The sequence below is a fragment of the Medicago sativa genome, chromosome 1 (assembly GCF_051527215.1).
Source record: "Medicago sativa cultivar Bolivia chromosome 1, Bolivia_mono, whole genome shotgun sequence".
Taxonomy (NCBI): Eukaryota; Viridiplantae; Streptophyta; class Magnoliopsida; order Fabales; family Fabaceae; genus Medicago; species Medicago sativa.
In genome coordinates, this window is record NC_140749.1 from 13142808 (window position 1) to 13166770 (window position 23963).

The window sequence follows — 23963 nt, forward strand, 5'->3', positions numbered from 1 at the left end:
ATATACAAATCAGTCAACAAGTAATGGCAAAGTTCAATCGCTTTCCCTTTCAAATAAAAAATTCAGGACTAACTTATAGCTTAAAATAAATAGGATTTTACCCTTTATAATATATTATAATTTAAAATAAATAGATTTTACCTTTTATAATCTATTATAATTTAAAATAAATAGTTATGTTTTAAATGCAGGAAACAAAATATCATGCTTTTTCCTTAAAAAAAAAAAAAATATCATGCTTTTGATTTGTGGTAGTGCTGTTTTTTCTATTATTTTATTATTATTATTCCCAACAACATCAACAACTTGTTTCCTCGTCGTTCATACATTCTTGCATTGCTCATGTTGAAATCCTCTTAGGCTTTGTTTGCGAGTTTGGAGGGAAAGAGGAAGGAAAGACTTTGCGAGGTGAAAAATATGATGGAAAATCGAAAAATCTTTCTAATTTTTTAAAAGAGTAGTTTTTTTAGAGAATGATAAATTAATGCATATGATTACTATATTTTTAATTTAAAAAAAAATATAACAACATAGATTAAATTTGAAGAATTCATGTAAGCCCTCCAAACCCCCCAAAACCCTCCTCCAATACAATTTTTTAGTCCCCCAAATGAAGAGGGTTTAGTATTATGAAGAAAAGTTAACCCCCAAAACCCTCCCTTCCCATTTTCCTCTATTTCTCCCACTTGTTCATTCATTTTTCCTAAGCCTTCCTCCCCCTCCAAACTCGCAAACAAAGCCTTAATATTGTTCTCCTGTCCTTGCTACTGCGATCAATGAATTCTATTGCATGCTCTCTCAACGTGTCTCTCACATAATCCATTACAACAGTACCGTTTTATCTTCCATTCTCGATCCGCTTATTTCATGTGTGAAATGACACTTATTTTATAACAGTGAGTATATTACGTGTGCAAAAGGATGAGACTCAGAAAGAGCTGTTAATATAATTAGTAGATTTTTTTTTTAAGTTAAACTAGCTCATCAAAATTGATACCCAAAAAAATCACATGGTAAGAACCATACTTTAAGGTCTCAAGTCAACACTGTCGGATCAACCCAAATGAATTATTGAATAGCAAATTGACTATGAAACTCATCAAATTAGTGAGATTAAGAGTCTAACCGATAACATTTTAGGCAATGTGAGAGACATCAACTTCAACATATTTGTAATGAAAGTAAATTGAGTATGAATCCAACCAAATCAGGGAGATTAAAAGTTTAATCGACAACATTTTAGACAATCAATATCGGTTAACCTATAGCAGTAACCAAAACCAAAACCTATATTCCTCTCAAGTCATTGACCACCGGCCACAGGCCACCAAAAACTCCACTTTCTCCACCTAAAAGCACACTATCCAAAAGCTCTAAGCTCAATGAACAAAAGCATATAAAACAAAGCACATCAATCTCCTAAGTCTAGCATTGGTGTCCCAATCTCTGGATTTTGTTCCAATGCCTCAGCAAAAGGCTTCATTGTTGTATCCATATGTTTTTTATATCTCGATTCTTTTTTCTTGAACTTTTCTCGAGACTTCTTCAGATGTTTAGTTACTTTTTTACCACCTTTTTCAATCTTCAGTAGTAATGCTTTCTTTTCTTCAATCTGATTCAACATTTGCGTAGCTTCTGGAGGAATATCCATCTTGCTCCCACAAGGAAAATATATGCAAGGATTCCTAGAAAACAGAATAGTTAGATGGATATTTATACTCAAAAACCTATATATAATACAAATACAAATATAAAACACAATCAAAGAAATGCAGAACTATCATAAAATGTAAAAAGTCAGACATTTAAAGGCACATTTCTTAATGAATCTAAATAAAAATTTAAAGATCTTTACAAAATTAAATTATTCAATTTTTTTTATCACTTTCCTTCTATACCCGAAAATAACCATAAAAAACTATTGTATTAGTATTTAGAGCATAAAATACAACTGGTTATCAGTTCAGTTGGAAAACAGAAGACGAAATAGCTTAAAGTTTACCCCTTCAAACTTGTACATTTTAATATACGTCTTTGATTCTGTCATTTTCAATTCACCTTGTCAATGTGTGTGTATTAATTCTTTTGCAGTGGTAACACATCATAAACTATATTTTTATACTCTTTCAAATACTTATATTCTGTAATCTGTTTATGTCATGAGATAATAAGTTCGCCCAAACACATGAGTTCATTGAGATGCATGAAAAATTGAGAGTAAATATGCACAATCTAGAAGTCATCACATGCTCACAGACAGAAAAGAGAAAAGGATAGATACCCAAAGCCAAGAGAAAGAGTTCCATTTTCTCTTATAATGCCGCCATCTAATGATACAGCACCATTCTCTATACATTCAATAGCAGCCATCATACTCTTGCTTGTTTTGTAAACATGGAGCTTCTTGAAAAGGCTAAATAGAACGGTCTCACGAAGCCCATGGCCCGATGCTGTCCTTGTCTCTAGGTGATGGGAATCAAGATCAATCATATTAACTGCATAACCCATAAAGCCTTCTGGCGTTCTTCTATTTGATAACTTTGGATCGGGCAATGCAAGCTCTCTCTGAGAGTCATTTTGCAAGTTCCCATCATATGGCCTGTCAAATGAAGCATTGTTTGCATGATGTTTTTTTCTCAAAAAAGCACCTAGTCATAAAGCCTTGTCCCATAGTTTTTCCTCAAAAAAAAAAACATCTATAAAATTAATCTTATTCATTTCATATTATAATCAAAATTACGGTCATGGTGACCCCTGAAACTCCACATTACCTTATATCTTCAAAACCCATAACATGAAAACGTTTGCTTATAGCTTTTCCAAGATTAGCTGCTTCAGCAGCATGCAAAGCATGCACATAATCGATTTCTACATTTTGTTTATATTTTTCAAGAGAAATTGCAGTATCCAAAGATCTACAAATAACACCCAGCATTTGATCTTCACCAAGATATTCCGCTAACATTCTGTAAAAAAAATTAAGAACTCGTTCAAAAGCAAAATAGACCTCAGAAGATTCATTGTTTTACTGTTAGTAAATGAGTGATACAGGGCACATATCATTTGTGGAGGTAACTAATATGGAATATTATGTTCAGCGCAAATATCATAATATCAAGTACAATCACATGTTTACAAAACAAGCAAGAGTATGATTGCGCAAACATCATAATGTTCACCACAATCATCATAATTACATTGGCTACAACTACAATCACACTATAGAACCAAGAATTTTATCCTTTACCAATGATAATGAAATGCAAGATTGAAGATTGTTTAGAGTTTTTGGTCGGCAGGGATGGGAAAGGTGATAAACTTGACAAACCTGCTAAGCTCAGGATTCTGAACAGAACCAAGGAGGGCAACGATCCCAATTATATCTTCCAAGAAGTGATTCTGTTGCTTTTCATGTGCAGAGAGACTACATAGGACAGAAGCTGCTGAGTTTTCCATGTTTTTAATTTTTGTAGTCATTTCTTCTTTGGTGGTGGCAAACAACAAGTCGGCATTGCCTAATTGATAATGTTGAACATGATCTGTGAAATAGAAAACATAAACAAACCACAAAACATGTCATTGGGTTTGGGTCCTAAGTTAAAACCTCATTGCCTCCATTATACTCCAAACAAACAAAACACATCATTCCTTAAGTATAACAATGTGGTAACGGACTAAAACTAGTAGCATTCATAAATGCACACTTTTTGTTCAATCTTCAATTGGTAATTGCTAAAACATCGTAGGTCAGAAAGACATCAAATGAAAAAATTTCCATTCAATGAACAATATCAGGCCCTTTTTGTCCTATCTTCAATTAATAACAGTTAAAATAGTACTAGAGAGAGAGAGAGAGAGAGAGAGAGAGAGAGAGAGAACCTTGCAGCATCAACAGCTCTTGCTGAGTCTCATCCATTTGCTCATTAATTTTTTTAAGACAATCTTCATAGTCATTAATTTTCTGACCAAGTTGGCAAATGTCGTCAAATTTCTGTGTACAAGCACATTAAGACAAAGTCAGAATGAGGCAAAAAAATTGAACTTAATGAAAAGACATAATAAACCATGAACAAATAATTTCATCCTGCGCAATCTCAAGTGAGAAGGCATTTCAGAAAAACATAAATTTAATCTCAAGCTATCGCCTAACAAGTTTGTTGTTATCATGAATTTTGAAGCATGACGAAACACAGTTGTGCCTTAAATTTATATCATGAATTTTGAAGCATAACGAATCACAGTCATGGCTTAAATTTATATTTGAGAATAAACTTGAGAAAAGCATAATTCAAATTTGATACCTTGCCATCGCTATTTAGGACAGAGATCATTAGATTATTGTCATGAGTAAGAGTTGATAGTTCCTTCAGGGGGAAAGTATTCTTATCCGGGGATAGATGTTGTGCAACATCTTTCGCATTGGACATTTTGATAACTTGAACCTGCAGACAAATCTAACCAATTATAATTCATAACTGACAAAATTTTGTTGAAGGAAAAAAAAAAAATATAACCTTTGCAGTCAGACACAGCTCTGTATACTGCGAATGAGAAGCTTCAAAGCAAAAGGTCCCCTCAATTTCTGGAACACGAATAGATGGAACTGTACAGCGTCCATGCTTAAAAGTGTACCGTATCGATTCATCTGCATTAGAAAGGCCCGATTTAATTGTAAGCATATGAAACTGGCATTGTTGATCGTCATAATGAATCTTCATATCTACATCTCCATCAGCATTGACAATTTCAAATTCAATGTTTTCCAGCTGACCACCAGTGGCACAAAAATCAGGCACCTGAAATTGAACACAATACAGCAGTTAAAATATAAGTAAAATTGAACACCTGAAATTTTCATTTAGCACAATAGTTTTACAATTGTTTTAAAAAAATAACCTCAGATGCGATTCGCAAGATTCTTCGTGCAAGTGAAAACTCCTGCCTGAATTTTGGTTTACCTTCGAACATAACAGATATGGATGCTGCACCATGAATCAAACAGATTAGATGATGAGAAAAGATGTAACAATGTTACAATTTGTAACCATGAAGTAAATTTAAATAATGAACTAGTCATGGCATCATGCCCACAACCTCTAACAAATTTAACCTACATCACTGTGTAACATTTTGAAGTTAAAGAGAATAATGGTAAGTAACATAGGCAGAAATTTTGATCTGTAGCTAAGGTTGAGAGTATACTTAGTTGACCATGAATCAAACAAATTGTAAGCATATGTAACATCATATTTAAAAGAAACTTACCATTTTCTCCAAAACCTGCTGTTAACTTTAGTTGACCACCAAGATCAATTTTTCCTTTGTCATCTACCTGTAGATCAGAATTTTCATTTAACATATGAGGAAAAAACGGAAACAAAAGTTCATGCATATATTGATATGATGATATATACATACATTTCCCTACATATATGTTTCTCCAAGTACAACCATCAATGCAAAATATTTATCCCAGTATACTAGAGTTTGTAAGAAAACATTACCTTGTATACAGTACTGCAATTATTTAACCTTTCAAATCCTTCCAAAAGAATATTAACCTCCACGCCTTCGGACACATGGTTTCTATATGTATCAAACATCTGGATGATAAAAATACAAGCAAATATGTCAAATAGAAATATTGGGTTATGCAAATATTACAGAAACTTAATTTGACAATGTTAGAAACACAAATATGTGGCTGTGTGTGTGTTTGCAGTTTTACATAGATATTAGCCTGTAATTGTCCATACAAAGAATTAAAAAAACATAGGAACATTTATTAAGATCAACCAAATTGTTTTGCATGAATACATAATGATTAAAGGAAGAATGCGAGTGAAAATGAAATACTTAGCAATCAAATTTAAATTTATAACAGGAAATATTTACTTACAAAATAGTATTAGATTCAAAATTCCATAAATGGTATACCTACATAACTTCAGAATTTTTTCTTAAAAAAATTGATGTTTGGATATGCCTGCACACACTTTAAAAGCCTTTTCTTTTTTATTACTATTTAACTAACAAATCAAGCAATCATATGTATATTAAAAACACCAAGTGAACATTTGTGTGATGAAAACTAGAACTCTAGAAGGGGCAAAAACCCACCAGAAAATTGACACAAAGCTTTGACCTACAAAATCGGCATTGCAGCATATATTGACAGAAACCGTTGATTGATTCAAAAGAACAAATTGTTCAATAACACCATTTAATCCATATACCATTCAATAGTTTTGTTTTGTTTTGTTTTTTATCATATCACCATCTACACATTTGATTGGATCTTCCCCGGAATTTCTACCGATCCAACCCAACAAATAAATCTTAAAATATTTGGCTTTCTCTTGTCTAATCATTTTCTTTGTATCTTGAAACATTTGCAGAATTCAGCAGCTGAAGCATTGATTTATAATTTTAAATTTCGTCAAACATTTTATTTGGAACTAAATTTCCAAACACAACCCTCTCATATAGTGTTACTTTTAGGTCACAGCACCCATAAGTGAATGAACACAGCCCTCCCATATAGTGTTACTTTTAGGTCACAGCATCCACAAGTGAATGAACTAAAACAAATGAATCAGATAAAGACAAAATGTACATCAACATATTTAATTTTGAGATACCTCAAACGCTAACTCCTTGAAAATGAAACCCGGAAGTAGTTGGTCTTCTCTTATATTAGGCTTCAGTTTAGCATATTCGAGATAACCAGGAGAAACTGAATACAAAAAAAAAATAATAAGCATAAGAATAAACAACACCGAAAACTAATTTATTTCCTGATGAATAAATGACACAAATCAATCAAAATCACCTCGACACGGAAAAGATACTGAAAACGGAACATTTTCTGAAGCAATAATCAAAGTAGTTCTATAGCTGGGCCTTATCTTGTCCAATTCACTACTTGTAATCATTGCATCCTGTGTTAAACATTCCAAAACAATACAATAGTTATTTATTTTTCAATTAATAAGACTGAAGAAGTACACACTATGCATACCATAATTTTTAAAGTCATTTTATCAAATGAGAGGCGAGTCTTTGTTCCATGCACTTTGAAATACAAGTCTTTTGCTGCCTGAAGTTCAACAGTCACGTCATCCGGAATTTTTTTAAACGGAGCTCGATTGTCATGGATGTCATAACATGCAATGGCTAAGGATGGAAAGGTAGAACCAACCCTGTACAGTAAATCATTTGTTGAACAATTACATACAAAACTAAACATTCTTGATCTGAAGTAGAAAAACACAGTATTTCCATGTTATAGTTTTGTGAAGGAAATACATGTTATAGTCTTACAGATTCATGAACAAATATCTATAGCGAGCATACCTGACATCAAGCTCTTGACATTGGTCATTAGTTAGAAGTTTGTACTTCCAAGCACAATGAATACGTTTCACTGTCATTCTTTTGTCGACACTTCTACTGATTGAGTCCACCTAGCAGATAAAATTACCAATGCACTATATTTCATTGCATGCCACTCAAAACAATAATTTACAAAGGCAAACTACAACTTATAATATATCATTCAATTAGAATTAAATTAAATAATATAGACTTAACTTGTGATAATGAATTCATGCAATTTTCGAAGGTTAATGAAGATTTTTAGAAGGTTCTTAAAAATTTAGTTGTTCAATTTCTCATAATTTCTATCTCGCTTGAGTTAAAGTAGATGAAATCTTCATGTCATTTATTAAATAATTAAATGTGACTTATTTTATGTCGTGGCATACATGTAGCAAAATATATATATATATATATATATATATATATATATATATATATATTTGTTTTCGTTGCTCTTAAATTAAGATGTTTCAACTCTTCACAAGACCCTTGTTTATAAGAGAAGAAAGTAGCTTTCATTCATGAATGTAACATAATGTATATTAATTATTTACATGGGCACCAGACACGACACGCTAATTATAGACACTGAACAAATCAATGTCATTTTTTTATAGACAAATATTGTTAACATTTCCCTTTTTATAAGACAAATTGGTGTGATTTGATGACAGATTATCATTTCAAATCTAATCTAAATAATAAAAAATATATAAAAAAACAAAAAACAAAAAACTACCAGGAATAAACTTTGATGATACTATGTCCTTGGGAGGAATGAGAATTCAACTCATATTTAAAGGATTTATATTTGTATACACTGACAGTGTAAAAAGAATTTACACATGGATCCAATCAAATCATAACAAATATTTGGTTGGATGCATGTAAAAAAGTTTTACATTGCCAGTGCATAGAAATTAGACTCATACTTAAAATGAAGCGATCTACCTCCAAATAAAATACTTACCACATCAACGTGCTTTCGTTTATACTGGTTTGTGCCTGGCGAGTCAATGGAAGCAGGCAATTTCTGTTGTATCTTTTTAAGTTGATCCTTCCATTTAATATTATCAACAGCTACAAGCTGTTACATATTGCTTAGAAGTTAGAAATTATATAGCTTTTCCACCGTATAAAACAAATATACAACAAAATTTAACCTTTTCGGTGTCGATCACGCTTATAGGTAAAGACAAAGAGCTACCGATATTCAAGGTGGGGTTTTCTTCATTACTGACATCAAGAGCGCACCCATTCTCCTCTGGGATATCTATTGGCCTGTAAAATCAAGCAAAGCACAGTGAATATAGACAACTTTATAGGATTTATATGATTTTAGTAGGCAGAGTTTTGCAAAAATATATACAACGAACCTGCATATGATCCGAGCTTCTCCTATTAACAAAAAAAAAAAAAAAAACACTGAAAGTGGTCAGCAACTTTCCAGTCAAAGCTTAATTTATAGTGTTATTGTTAAAATCTTGATGACAGCAAAAGAATATCTCACTTGTCAAAAAAGAGTTTATGCATACCTTCACTCATTACCAAAATTACTCTTTTTTCTTATAGTTTTGCATTAGAAAAGAAAGAAAACCGGTTTCCACTTTTTTTCACTTATTAATACTAACTTCTCTTTTATTTATGGTACAATTAAGTATTGACTAATATTGAATGATATGAAATGGAATTATAATAAATTCTATAATTAGGATTGTTTAAATACATGTCATTGCATTTTGTTCAACACTCCACTTCTTATTTACCTCTAATTGGGAGATATGGGATGGAACAACCTTTATATTCTATTTCATTCTAGGTTATTATAAAAAGAAAGAGAAAAGGTTATGCTTTACTTTATGCGCTACATTCAGGAATCTTACCACCCAGGTCTCCTTCAAAACCTTCAAGCAAAAAGTACTCTATGGTTGCATAAACATCGCTGTAGTGAAACCCTGAACATGCTCCCCTTAACACTTTTATTTTTTGTCCATGACTCCAAGACTTCTCCTTTCTCTTCAGAACCCGATGAACTCTAATGACTTCACAAGAGTAAGAAAAATAGAATGAGAAAAAGGAAGATACGATTTAGTCTAAGAGCAGTAAATATATAAATTTTTAAATTTTCACTACATTGAGACTAGTCTAGTGCAACTGGTTTAATATCCATCCATATCATAAACTTATGAATGGATTAAAGGATTAGCGAGGTTTATTTATTCCTTTGTTGGTATGAAAGTGTGTTTTCTTCAAACAGCTATGATTTGAACTGCCAAAAAGCAACAATCATAAATAGAAGCAACAGTCATCAAAGTTTTGTTAGCCATACCATCTTCAGAAATGCCAAGTGCTTCCTTGTTCGGTGGATTGACAACTATAACTGGCTTATCCTCACCGGCATCAGCTTCGTCATCATATTGTCTGTGCATTTCTAATATCCATTCATGGTATTCTTGTTCTATTTGTGAAGGAGTTAATATTTTTGTCGCCGTGCTAATTTTGACGGAAACATCTGCTGATTTTAAATAACAGATGATTGAATATATTTAATATATAACAAAGATAATAAACTTGAAACAGTGATGAGAGATTTATAATCAGAAAATACCGGTCTGTTTATCTGAAATTTTACAGCCCAAGTTCTTCAAAGCAATGGTAAAAGGATTCTGGTGAGCTAAATCCGTCTGAAAAGGCATTAATATTTTGATTATCCTTAAATTAAGAAAAGCAATAGACAAGACAAGATTGTTTTTGTATATTAGTCAATAATACTATACACATAATAGAACGGACACATTAGTTTAATATCAAATTATACTGTTTTCCAACTCACTCTCCCATTGTTTCTACTTTGCAGCACTATACATGTATACGCAAATATGAAAAAAGCACGAGCACTTGTATTCTCTTGGGAGGAACAATGGAGCATATACATGATGCATCTTTATATGTGAACAATTGAATAATATTTCCTTTGACTCAGCCTCACGTGAATCAAGCATTCAACGACAATGATTTTATTCTCTTCTCATAGTTGACCTATAATCATTTACATTAATGTCGTTGAATGCTTGATTCACGTGAGGCTGAGTCAAAGGCAATATTATCCAATAAAACATAGCATCAACAAACCATATATCTCAAAAAGTCATAGGTTGCCATTCACTATATCAAGTATTAAGAGCACTAGGCCGCTTGAGATTATTTACTCAGATGTATGGGCCAGCTCCTATTAGGTCATTAGATGATTACTTATACTATCTAATTTTTGTTGACCATTTTTCGAAATATATTTGGTTATATCCATTGAAAAATAAATCAGATGTCTCTATTATTTTTCCAAAATTCAAAAGTGTTGTTGAAAAATATTTTAATTTGCCTATCATTTCTCTATATTCTGACAATGGTGGGGAATACATCAAACTAAAATCCTATCTCTCCTCTAATGGTATATCCCACTACACAACACCACCTCACACCCCTGAATTAAATGCCTCTGCTGAAAGAAGGCATCATCACATAGTTGAAACCGCCAGAGCCCTACTAAATTATGCCAACCTGCCATCTCAACTATGGTCATTTTGCATTCATCACAGGGGCCTACTTAATCAACAGACTACCAACACCCACTCTTAGAATGCAATCACCTTATCAAACCCTTCATCACCAAACAAACATTCGTCATCTTCACTCTTTTGGATGTTTATGTTTCCCCTGGTTGAAACCACATAACAGTAATAAACTGCAACCTAATTCTATTCCATTTGTCTTTGTAGGCTACTCACCCTCTCAATACGCTTATCGTTGCTTAGATCCTACAACCAATAAATCTACACATCTCGCCATGTTGTCTTCCATGATAACCACTTTCCATATACATCCTTAATACAACCGAAACCTGTCACTTACTCACATACACAGTCCATCCCACAAACACCACATACTATCCTACCTCTTAACCTACCCCAACCAAATACAGCCTTGTGCACCTGCATCCGTCCCTGCCACCTGTGCTCACTACTCCACCCACATCTTGTGCAATCCCTCAAGAGGCACCCTTGCATTCAGGTATTGCATCAGGTAATGATCCTATTGCTGCAACATCTCTTTCAACCAATCATATTGTTACTCCCAACACTTCAAGAGGAAACAATGATCGCTATCATGTTGTTACTAGATCTCAAAATAACATCTTTAAACCAAACAAAAAATTCTACCATACATCTCTCTATCCACTTCTGAAAATTTGGAGCCCTCTAGTTTCAGACAAGCCATGCAACATTCTCATTGGAGACAAGCCATTTCCGAAGAGCTCAATGCCTTAATTCGAAATGGTACATGGTCACTTGTGCCACCACTAGTGAATCATCATATTGTTGACTGAAAATGGTTGTTTCGTATCAAGAGAAATCATGATGGTACTATAGCTAGATACAAAGCACGATTAGTGGCCAAAGGCTTTACTCAATGCTCAGTGGTAGGTTTCAAAGAAACCTTTGCACCAGTTGTTTGGCCTCAAACCATCAAACTAATTCTCACTATTGCCTTGGGAAAAGGATAGCATATGCATCAATTAGACGTAAACAGTGCATTTCTTCAAGGATCACTCAAGGAAGAAGTTTACATGACTCAGCCTCCAGGACTCAGAGATATACAATATCCAAATCATGTGTGCAAATTTCACAAATCAATTTATGGTCTTAGACAATCACCTCGTGCATGGTATGATGCTCTCAAAGCTTTCATAACATCCCATGGTTTCACTACCAGCAAGAGTGACCTCTCCCTGTTTATATATGCCTCAGGTCCAATCATTACCTACTTCTTGGTCTATGTTGATGATCTTTTGCTAACAGTAATGATGCCCAATTCATACACGACTTTATTCACTCCATTTCCAATAGATTTTCTCTTAAGAACATGGGAACGCCACACTGCTTCCTTGGTATTGAACTCATCCCAACAAACAAGGGTATGCTGTTGTCTCAACATAGATTCAACCGAGAAGTCCTTGAGAAGTTTGACATGGCTAGCGCCAAACCAGCACCCACACCTCTGTCCCCTACAGCCACACTCACTCTGAATGATGGAACTCCTACCACAGATTCCACTCATCACAGGAAAATAATAGGAGTGCTGCAATATATTAATCTCAAAAGGACTGATCTTTCAATTGCCATCAACAAGCTTTCTCAATTCATGCACAAACCTACATCACTTCATCTGCAACTTCTAAAGAGACTACTTCGTTATCTAAAGGCTACCATTAATTTTGGCATTTTTCTGAAGCAACCATCATCCTTCCATATTTATGCTTTCACAGATGCAGACTGGGGTGGCAATGTGGAAGATCGCACATCCACATCTGCATATCTCATTTTTCTTGAAAGTAACCACATCTCTTGGTTATCACGCAAACAGCACATTGTAGCACGTCTTCAACTGAGGCTGAGTACCGTGCAGTGGCCACTGCAACTGCTGAACTAGTGTGGCTCACAAATCTCTTTCATGAACTTCGTCTACCAGTGTCAAAACCACCATTGCTACTATGTGACAATTTCGGTGCAACATATCTCTGCTCCAATCGAATCATTCACTCCAAAATGAAACATATATCTATGGACTATCGTTTTGTTTGTGAACAAGTTCGGGATGGAAAGCTTCAAGTCTCACATGTGTCAACAAAAGACCAACTCGCTGATCTTCTTACTAAGCCTTTGGCTCACACGCGATTTAGTGATCTTCTTACTAAGCCTTTGGCTCACGCGATTTAGTGATCTTCGGTCCAAGATGCAAGTTACTGATGGCAACTTCATCTTGAGGGGGCGTATTGGATAATATTGCCTTTGACTCAGCCTCACATGAATCAAGCATTCAACAGCAATGATTCTATTCTCTTCTCATAGTTGACCTATAATCATTTACATTAATGTATTTAATCATGTATGTGTATGTATTTAAATTCCATTCATTGTGTACAGCAGATGCATATCATCCATATTAATGTAATCAATCATCTCTCACTATAGAAAGAGATGATGATCAACATTGCAATACAATTCAACATTATCATATTTTAACCCTTTATACACACGACATAATTAATAACAAAAAAGAGATTGACAAAGAACATATGTAAATTTTTACAACAATATTCATCAGAACAAAGGTCACAGTAGTGAAGAACACAATAATAGCACGTTTATTTACTAATATTTTCGACGATTGCAAGTCTAACCTTTGACTGTGTAGGCTTAAAACCGGCATCAGTTTCTGCAATTTAGAAACTCTGGCTCAGATGACCAAGCAAAGAAACATAATAAACATAAAGTGTGCATAACATACGGTTACTACATACCGACATAGCATTTTACCCTCAACGAACATCTCTTCAATATGCTCGTCGTATTACTAGTTACTCTTTTGTTCCTTAAGTCCATAAAAGGAAGGAAAGCCTGATCCAAAAGAATTGTAACTCGTCAGCAATCTCTAAAGGATTATTTTCGCTTGATTACGAAAAAATAACTAATAAGTTCTAAAGGATTCTTTTCATTCAATTATGAAAAATAACTAACAAATTAATCAACTTAAATAAAACCGCAAGTTAATTGAAAGAAAGTTAATTGAAAGTTAGTATCAGTCACTGATACTGATGTTCATAAGAATAAACTACATTAAATAGCAAGTTTGGGTGTGTTTTTAAAAAAAAAAAGATTTATAGTTTATTTGAAAATAATATCCCTTTGAATATTTTAATTTATTTCATATTATTTATATAAATATAAATAAAGTATTAATCTTATTAATATTTATCTCATTTAAAATATTTTAAGAGATGAAATTAAGTTAGAGATAAAACAAATGAATTTACTATCGGGTGCCTAATTGATCACTGTTGGCAGTGTTGGTTCTTTTAGGAATTGTTGTTAGGGGATTCGGCATATTGAGGGTGCTGGTGGTTTTTCTTTGGGGTTTTTTGGTGTTTTTATTTTCTCTTTTTGGTGTAATACTTGGGATTTAATTCCCTTATATATACTCCCTCCGTCCCAAAATAACTGACCCATTTCAATTTTCAGTACAACTTTCATCATTCCCAATACAATATAACACTAAATAATACTACTTTTATCATTCCCAATACAATATATTCCACTTTCCCCTTTATTTATACATTTTTCTTAATATGTGTGAAAAACAAAATTGTGTCAATTAAATTGGGACGGAGGTAGTATAATATATTTTGCCATTCAAAAAAAATAAATAAATAAACTAATGAATTTACATTTGTAATTTAATCAGTCAACATCTGTAGCATTTGCAAAATTACGATGACACACTGTGATTTTGACATATCCACCGTAATACCAAACATGCACTTAGTCCTTAAAGTATATGAAATCTGTCACTTTAAAATGTTAAGGACATATATGACGAAATTTCATGTATTTTAGAGATTAAAACGAAGGATTTCATATACTTTAGAGACTAAGTCGATGATTTCTTGAATAAAAAATACCAACGTAATGAGGAAAATATTTTTAGCTCAGGAACTCATTATACTGCCAGAACCAAAGCACAAGACAAATTTTATCGACAAATTCCAATAAAAGGTTAGAAGTTTACCCAGCGAGCATCTGGAAGGAGACGACCAAGCCGCCTAACAGAGACCCGACTAAAGTTTTGGAAGTTTTCTTTTATAATATGACCGTCATCCTTCAAAGTTTCCAAAATTCTCTCAATACTCTCCTTTCCCTGTAATTATGTACATAACATTCATTTGACTGGTCTTGATTATGAGATCCAAGATAGACAAAGTCCAATACTATAGGCAATTTATTTGTATTACCTTTGTGTAAGGGAAATATACAAATCTAAGGCGTGCATTTGCTTCTTTGGATTCCCTTGAACCTAAAATATAGTAATTCAAATAGAACTCAACACTCACATTTCTTTACAGTTAATCAGATAAAATGGATATGAAGTAATAATATAGGACATACTGATTAAAAATAAATATCATTTATCATATCAAAAACTAAACATTGCTAGATAGAATTATAATTCATGTAGATACCATGGTCTTGATTATAAGACATCTGAATCTGCAGAACAAATTCAGGACCATTGCAAGAATGCAAATTGGTGGTTGCAACCTCCCCGCCTCGAATCTCTGTTAGATTAACACCGTTGATCTGCAAAAGAACCAAATTTATTACAACCAAATTTATTACAATCTTATATATGGTTTTCCATGACCAGTGGCGTAGCCAGGACCCTGAAGCAGGGGGTGCAAGTTTTTTTTTTCATAGAAAATTCAAGGTCCAAAGGATGATGCTCTAATACAAAGGTAGAGAAGATCTTCAGACTCAAAAATATTTACAAAAAGATTTACATTCATCTCCTTTTAAAAACATTGACGGGGCTAAAAAAATTGAGAACACTCCAATCCAAAACATAACCGTGTTTTTACCTACCAAACTCAATTCTTGTAATATGTGAAATCTTTTTAACTTCAATTAATAATAATTATATTATATATACACACACTAAACATAAATGTTAAACATATATACTCTTGTTCTCGTAAGCTTAACCCAATTAGTATGGACAATGCATAATATATGTAAGGTCGGGATTCGAACCCCGACCACCATAAAAAAATAAAAAACATATATACTCTCATGAATCATGATTATCCATTTTGATCGGTTGGAGTAAACAATCAATAACTATTACATAGTTTATATTTTAGTTATGCGATTACATTTCAGTTTGCAGTTTAGCATAATGGCTAGCTAGTCCTTTTTACTTCAAACCCAAAATAAGGATTCTGCCCTTAGATTTTCCTTTTGTAAACAAAACCATATATAAAAAGTAAAAATTAATAGTAATCAATATAAACCTAAAAGTGAACGAAGAAAAGTCAAAAAAGTATAATAATCATAATATAAGAAACTTGATTTGATGAGAGCTACTGGTTAGTTTCTTGCATGAAGCAAGCGGTGCAACAAAGTATTGAGTTGGTGAGGTGCAAAGTTAAAATGTCAGGTGGTTCATAGTGTGAAAGGATCATATATATACATGTAATTTTAGAAAGTCAGGGGGTTCAAGTGCACCCCCTCAAGCATGAGTAGCTCCGCCCCTGTCCATGACATCAGGTAACTCTTTCATGGAACAAAAATTACAATATTATGCTTCACAATGTTGAATGTGACAACAGTAAATTTTACTGTAGTAGAAAGGTATATATGATTCTTCAGCATATCTTAGTTGAAAAAGGGAAAAATATGCTTTAATATGAAAGCTTCTTCACACATAAAGTCGTATAATAGAAATATAAATTGAGAAAAGGAAAAGAATGATGAAAAAAATGTGTTCATTGCTTGTATTATAAAATCTCATTAATGTTTGACACAGTAAAACTCAAGGAGTAAATAAGAGAATCCTCTGCCAAGATCAGAAATTAGATTACATGCCTTATTTTTCTCTCAATATAATCTGCTAAACAACAAATCAAAACAAAATCTACAAAGCAACAATACTTGTATATAACAAGTTTCGCAATACCTGACGTAAGAGTGTAGTTCTGATTTTTATTTAAATTACACTAGGGGTTCTTTAAGTTTGAGGTTTGTAACATATTGGTTCTTTAAGTTATTTTGGTCACACATAAGTCCTTTAAGTTTGAGGTTTGTAAAAGATTGGTCCTTTTAAGTTATTTTGGTCACACATAAGTCCTTTAAGTATGTATACGTTTTCGATTTAGTCCTTCTGTTAACCAAACATTACAAAAACAATGATGTGGCAGAATGACTAAATCGAAAACGTTTACAGACTTAAAAGACTTATGTTTGACCAAAATAACTTAAAGGACCAATGTGACCAAAAATAACTTAAAGGATCAATTTGTTACAAACTTCAAACTTAAAGGACCCATGGTGTAATTTAGCCTTAAATATTTATCGAGTACTTGAGACAAATATGCTAACAGATTAATCCATACTAGTATCCTCGATGAGCTAGTTAAGGTGTATCAGTGGAGAAAGGACCTGAAATTCAATTGGTGTGATAGTCCTCCCTTTGTCAGACAAGTCATCATTCTGCATGAATGAAACAAATATAAATGCACATGTTCAAGGTAGTAAAAACAATATTTTGTCGAGGAACCATAATGATTAATATTAATTTTTTTATAACATTAAAAGAAAAATGAACATATGAAGCAACAATCATACAAAATTTACAAGATACAGTCGCATATGTTCCATTGATTCAATTCACTGGCATGTTCAAACCTGAATGTAGGGGAAGTATATGTCCTTGAGGTGGCACAGGAGTTTCTTAATATCAACATCTTTCACTTTTGGGTTATAAATATCAACCTGCAACAGTATAAAATTATTTGCTTAATTTCATCCTTAACTATGTTATCCCACTCTTTCTTACTACAACTACATTTTGAATTTTTATGTTTCCTTTCTTCAATCTTCTGCAAAAGTAGCAGCAGTACTACTACTACTACTACTAATACTAATGCTAATAATCTATACAATATATAAAGAAAACAACCCTTTTCAGCTCTTTTGGGCTGGCTTTTTCTTTCGAAAAATGTCCTCAATTTTGAATACAAATAACACATGTAACAAATAGATAAGAATAATATTAAATATTAAAAAAATATAACAAACACGATATGAATATATATGTTTGTCTTTTTTTCGTTATCTTCATTATCTCAATAATTATACTTTTAAACAACTTTTTCTATAATAAAGATCGTTGTTGGTTTCATTGAAAAAAAAGTTAGGTTATAATTTTTTTGTTATATTGTTGGTGTCACTGAAATAGATAATCATTATCATGGTTAGTTTGATTTTTATAATTTGAAAGGAAAAAGCATATATATGTTTACTTTTAATCCAAAACAAAATTTCCTAAAAAAAAAAAAAAACAGCATTCACAATTTTCAAACGTTAACGCAATAAAAAGAGATAATAATAATAATAATAATAATAATAAATAATTATAATTTTCCTTTCTTTCCCCTCCACTTCAACCATATCATATAGGACTTTCACTTTCACTCCCCTTGCTCTCCTTCCCTCCATTAAATTTCTTCCTCTCCTGGTCCACAATGCTGAAAACAGACAAGAGAACAAGAATAGGCCAAACACGAGAGATGTATATTACCTTTGTAAAGCTGCCTCTAGAATTCTCGACTTCACCATCGTGGGGTGCCCTTATGCCACCATATGTCTAAATGAAAAATAAAATAAGTAACATGATCCTGCTAGTTGAGAATATTGAAATAAGACCTAAAGAAAAAAACAATTGATAAGGAAACATGAATACCTTCCATGTGGATTCAGAGTTAGATTTATTATTTAACAAAGCTTCTCTCTCAAGCCATAACTCGTAGACTTTCTTTACATGCTTTGTCTTGGAAGAAACACGGGTAGACCTGTAAAATGAGAATAGCAAAAATAAGAGAGTCATAAAGAGATAAATTTTGGGATGTACTTGAACAGAATAAGACAGAAGTAGATTTATCTTAAAAAAAATCATACCTCCCCAGATGCATAGATGCTATAGGTCCCCCATATCCAAACATTCCAAAACAAGGCTGCACATCACAATCAATACAACAAAGCAAACCATAATTTTAAAATTTCTGTGTGTAAGCATCACAGACAGCAATGTGTTACTAGAAGTTTAGATAAAGGAAATACTTCCAGTCACCAAGATATGATTTATGCAGTTATGCTCTTCTAGCTTAAAATGCTTATCCTATTTGAGCATGTTACAACAAACGTGTTCAGCAAAAATTAAAAAATATATTTTAATGAAGGTAGGCTATTATAGCTTAAAGATACTTCTATTAGGCATGTTACAACAAATATGTTCAACGATGATTGAAGGGTGAAAAGGCACGAAAATGAAGAATACCATTAGGTATGGCGGTTTTCCTCCAATAGCCTGTGATTTTGATTGTCGGTGAAGGGAAGCACCCATCTTTCCCCTGCACAAGAGATAAGAAGTCCAGAATCAAGAGAAGCTAGTGGAATATGCAAACCAACAAATCATAAAAGGCATATGGTACAATTAGATTGAAAGTCACTGAAGTCACTGAAAGTGTGAGTGTGATTTAATATTTTAAGATTTAAAAGTTGGGTATGTTTAAGACAAATCTTCATTTATTCAGAGCAAAGGCTAGCAATGTTTAAACACTGGGTGTAATTTAGAAAAGTAATATAATGTTTTAGCATAATTGAAATTTTAGGACTTGTTTTTGGTTTTGAGAAAATGTTCATGTTTTCATGTTTAGATTGCATCGCCTATTACTATCTTTAAGCTGTACGATCAGTATAAATCTCTCCTTTATATCCATATTTTTAGACATACTAAGCTTGATTAAATTGAAAAACCTAAAACATTTAGCAGAATTCATGACACCCTAATTCCGAATCTCTTTGGCCATCAACATAAAAGAGTTTAAATTGATCAACTGTCAGAAATCATTTAGCTAGAAAATGACATATTCTGATAGCAACCAAGGATTTACATGCAATGAAATTGAGTTAAACAGAGAAAACTTTACATCCACCGACCAACTTATCTAGAATGTATCAAAATTTTAAATAATAAAAAGTTCAAAAGGATTCTGAAAGTAAGTTTATTTAACACAAATAACAGGATATGGATATCAGAATGTACTTTGCAACTTCAGAAAGTTCATGAAATAAACTACAATCAGATAGCTACCATTTTACGATGGAATTCTCATCTGAGTCATCCATTCCAGACCCACTGTCAAAAATTGTAATCTTCTTGTTACTCACATTTACTCTGCAAAACAAAAAAGTTATGTACAACAAGTGGTAATTGATTTCACCGGTATAAGAAACCAACCAAGGAAAAACAATAGACAATAAAAATCAACTCTCAATATTTTTTTTCAACTTTTATTACGATAAAAAAAAATGACAATAGTTTGTCAAAAATGATGGTGCCAATCAATTATTAAAAAAATCAACAACTTAATTTCCATAGAAATTGGAAACATTAAATATAAACAGTATTTCCAACAAGCTATGAATTTCCTCAAGAGTTAGCAAGAGTCAGAGCTTAACTGCAAATAAACTGAAGTTCTATTGGGCTACTTAGACAACTATTATTAACAACAAAACTATGATTGCCAAAAGATATATATGTAGTGTTGTGATCAAATTATCCATTTTAGAAAGAAAATTACTTCATTGACCCTAAAATACCTAACTCTTTCTACAACATAACACTAATGTCAAACAGTGGATTTTTTTTCCTCAACTCTTTTCTCAGATGATTATAAAAAATGATGGTATCAGATTGATGTCATAGGACCGTACCCGATTAGCTTCCTGTTATCTTTCCCGTTGAACCACACAGCTTGCAAAGCATTATCCTGATAAATGAATGATAGTGTTAATGTTGATATGTGCAAAACCTTTATAAGAAAAATTGAGTTTATAGTCTGTTTTGCTAAGGAGCTCACAATCAAGTCAGTAATAGCCGCTTCAAAATTATAATCTTCAGGAAGCTCCATTAGCAGATCTGTATCTGGTGTCAAGTCCCACATATTCTGCATTTCAGACAGATGAACATTAATAGTATCAAAATCAGATGAACATTAATAGTATCAAAATCACAACGTTCAATTGCTAAGAGAAAATTCCAATTTCATTTTCCCTTCTCTTATTTAAGAATTCAATTTACCTAATGAATTTCTAAAATAAGTACCAAATACTCCAAGTCGTTTACCAACATTACATTTGTCCAACTGAACTCGATACCTTAAGCAAAGTATTAAGTTTGAGCCTAGTGGATGGAAAAAATGTGGTCGGGAGGAGAGACCCCGGTAAATTCTTCGCACCAATAACATGTTAGCAAAAAAAGTATTCCAAACTTTTGTAACATTTAAGTGACATATATATGTTCACAGTTTCACCACAATTAAAAGGTTCTCTTATATACAAAAAAAAAAAAAAGGACTAAATTGCAATTCATGTTTGTATTTATACATGAAGGGAGGAGACCATGGTTATTAAAAAAATAAGTGAGAAAGTGAATTTCAAAGGAAAGAGATTATGTGACCAAGAAAGGAAAGAGTATAACTTATTCTTAAACTAATAAGTTCATTCTTACATAAATTTTATTCAATTCTAAACACTTTGTCTTTAGTGGAGCTCATTAACCACTGGCTCTTTAAAAACATTATATAGCTGACAAAATTGAATTCTCTGCGGTCAAAGTGAACAGAAATTCATGCATTTGGAACATCGATGACCTTCCGATCTTGATCAACAGTCCAAAAAATTCAATTTTTTAGTATATCATTTAATATACCGAGTTTGAATATAGACCATCTGATCTTGATCGAAATATCACCCATGTCCCGAATGTGTATAATCCGATTAAAGGGGGAGGGTAAAGAAAAACAACATAAATTCTAACCTCAAACTTGACAGGACCTTTGTTAATCCCCTGATTGACAAGAAATAAAAAAAGCAACTATCAAAATCAAAGCAAAGAAACACACAGATACAAAAATGTTTGGTTTTGCGGTGACAATAATTGATTTTGAGAGAATCTAAAGTGAGTTAAAGGTAAAGTGGGTTTGTGTTTAAATACATTCATGTAAGAGTAAGTTGAACTATAAATTCATGTTGAAAATCAATTCTAGAATCAAAAGCTATAAATTATAGCTTCACTCGTAATCAATTCTGGAGGCAAAATCAATTCTACTCATAAACAACCAAACATGTCTGAATCAAATATGGCCACTCTGGAACCAAACATACACAAATGAGAATGAGTATTTGACACTAACATTAACTTTAAGGCGTAAAATATGGCACTTGTTAGGGACGAAGTTTCTGAAATCAACAACATCCTTGATCTTATTATCATTGGCATCTTCAAGACACAAATCATCACAGTTCCAATTGATTTCACTTTTCTTCTTCATGGATTTGGAGTTTTCCTGAATTTTCAAATACCTACTTCGAACTAAACCAAGAAATTCCCCAAACAGCATTTCATTTTTATCTGGAATCGGAACTTTCAGTTCCACAATTGCTGCATTCGGTAACAACACTTTGAAACTTATTATTATTCTTGGAACAACTCGACAAATATCTTTACCATCGTTGTTGGTTGTCATCATCATCACTTTTCGTTTTTTAGGAGGGGGTTTAATCATTCCCCCTTCCATTCTTCTTCAACCCTGTAAAACAGAAACGATTCAAATAACATCATCATCAACAACAACGCAATTTCCATGCTATTTTTCTTCAACAAAAAATAAATAAAAATAAATTATATACCTAAAAATAGAAATTAAATGCAATAATGATTTCATAATCAGATATCTAAAAATAGAAGCTTAGTTAACACGCTTCTTCAGAGTTTTTCAATCGAAGCTGTTTTTTCAGATTTTGAATAATCGAAGGTTAAAAAAACGAGAACGAAGTGTGAAATGTGGATTTATTTAAGCATATGGTGCGAATGTGAAGAAGAGAGAAATGAGTGTGATTTTGGAGAATGTGATTGTTCCGTGTAGAACAAGGAAATGAAGTGAAATCGGAAATGGATGTTTGGAATATGATACCATAAAAGTGATTATGAAAAGTGCTTATGCAATAAATGAAGGTTTGGGGCTAAGGAAGGAAGGGAAAGGGTTTTTTTTTTGACGAAAGAAGGGAAAGGGTTTTGAATGGGTTTTGTGGAGACTGGAAGAGAAAGCGACGTTGTGTACTTCAAAGTGAGTTTGTTAGTGAGATGAAGAAGTGAAAACTGAGAAGTAACACGTGGAGGAGAGAATATGACAATTAACATGAAGTACAGGTGGCTTAAGTGTTTGACCTCTTAGGGTATGTTTGGTTCTCTAATGATAAAAAAAATTAGAATTAAATATGTTTTTAATCCCTACAAAATTACAAGCTTTTAAGTTTAGTCTTTACAAATGAGTTGCAGATGAAAGTGAGTTGAGGAGAAATGCTAACAATACACTTTTCAACACTCCTTTTGATTAGTTAAAATTCACATTGGTCACATCAAATCATATGGGTCCTATATAAATTTGGTGGGTTTCATGTGAATTTTAATCAATTAAAGAGAGTGTATTGAAAAGTATGTGTTGCTAACATTTATTTCTCGTGAGTTGAAATAGAAATTTGTGCCTTATAATCAATTCTAAAAATCAAGAGTTATAAATAATAGTTTCAGTTGAATTTGCTATTAGTCCCAAAAATTGATTTTGATTTCTAAAAATAAAAATAAAAAATCAAACATAATTTTATAAAATTAAAATTGCTTTTGGCACTTGAAGAGCACTTCTAAACATTTAAAAGGGAAACCAAATACTTACATTATTCGGTTTAAGGTTAGATACTTGTTTTTGGATGGATTTCAAATGTTTGGGATTAAGATAAGATTAAGAAGTTTAAAGTTTTGTTAAAAGTTGAATGAATGAGTATACTTTGGTTAAAAGAAAAAGCAGTTTAATGCTAAAGCAAGAGCTGCAACCTAAAAGAAAATTGTTGTAG

General features: G+C 32.5%; 1 protein-coding gene across 2 annotated transcripts; it reads right to left on the reverse strand.

The window, feature by feature from the left end:
- Positions 1 to 1054: 1054 nt before the first annotated feature.
- On the reverse strand, positions 1055 to 23240 carry LOC146952818 (structural maintenance of chromosomes flexible hinge domain-containing protein GMI1-like). 2 transcript variants are annotated; one of them, XM_085706239.1, is made up of 37 exons: positions 22743 to 23240; positions 22247 to 22642; positions 21871 to 21900; positions 20912 to 20998; positions 20766 to 20821; positions 20143 to 20226; positions 19327 to 19399; positions 18948 to 19003; positions 18733 to 18841; positions 18571 to 18636; positions 17676 to 17762; positions 17430 to 17480; positions 15455 to 15572; positions 15227 to 15288; positions 15004 to 15132; positions 13739 to 13835; positions 13619 to 13653; positions 9989 to 10064; positions 9710 to 9892; positions 9264 to 9422; positions 8757 to 8778; positions 8544 to 8661; positions 8351 to 8467; positions 7357 to 7466; positions 7022 to 7202; positions 6833 to 6941; positions 6642 to 6736; positions 5505 to 5603; positions 5266 to 5332; positions 4897 to 4982; positions 4515 to 4796; positions 4302 to 4442; positions 3880 to 3991; positions 3329 to 3539; positions 2772 to 2966; positions 2282 to 2599; positions 1055 to 1685 (listed from the first exon to the last, which is right to left on the reverse strand). In XM_085706239.1, the coding sequence occupies exons 2-37, from the start codon at positions 22628 to 22630 to the stop codon at positions 1412 to 1414; spliced, it is 4479 nt and encodes a 1492-aa protein (XP_085562365.1). In that variant the 5' UTR covers positions 22631 to 22642; positions 22743 to 23240; the 3' UTR covers positions 1055 to 1411. The 2 variants fall into 2 exon arrangements, with proteins under 2 accessions (XP_085562365.1, XP_085562358.1); XM_085706232.1 differs by having other exon boundaries at positions 9710 to 9895.
- Positions 23241 to 23963: the final 723 nt, after the last annotated feature.

Excerpts from the sequence above, each read along its gene's own strand:
- LOC146952818 (XM_085706232.1), bottom strand. The coding sequence starts at position 22,630 with ATGGAAGGGGGAATGATTAAACCCCCTCCTAAAAAACGAAAAGTGATG. Across the intron at positions 9,423-9,709 it reads ACTTGGCATTTCTGAAGATG|TCATTAGAGTTCATCGGGTT; the intron begins GTATGGCTAACA and ends ACTCTTGTGAAG. Across the intron at positions 6,737-6,832 it reads AGTATCTTTTCCGTGTCGAG|TTTCTCCTGGTTATCTCGAA; the intron begins GTGATTTTGATT and ends TTTTGTATTCAG.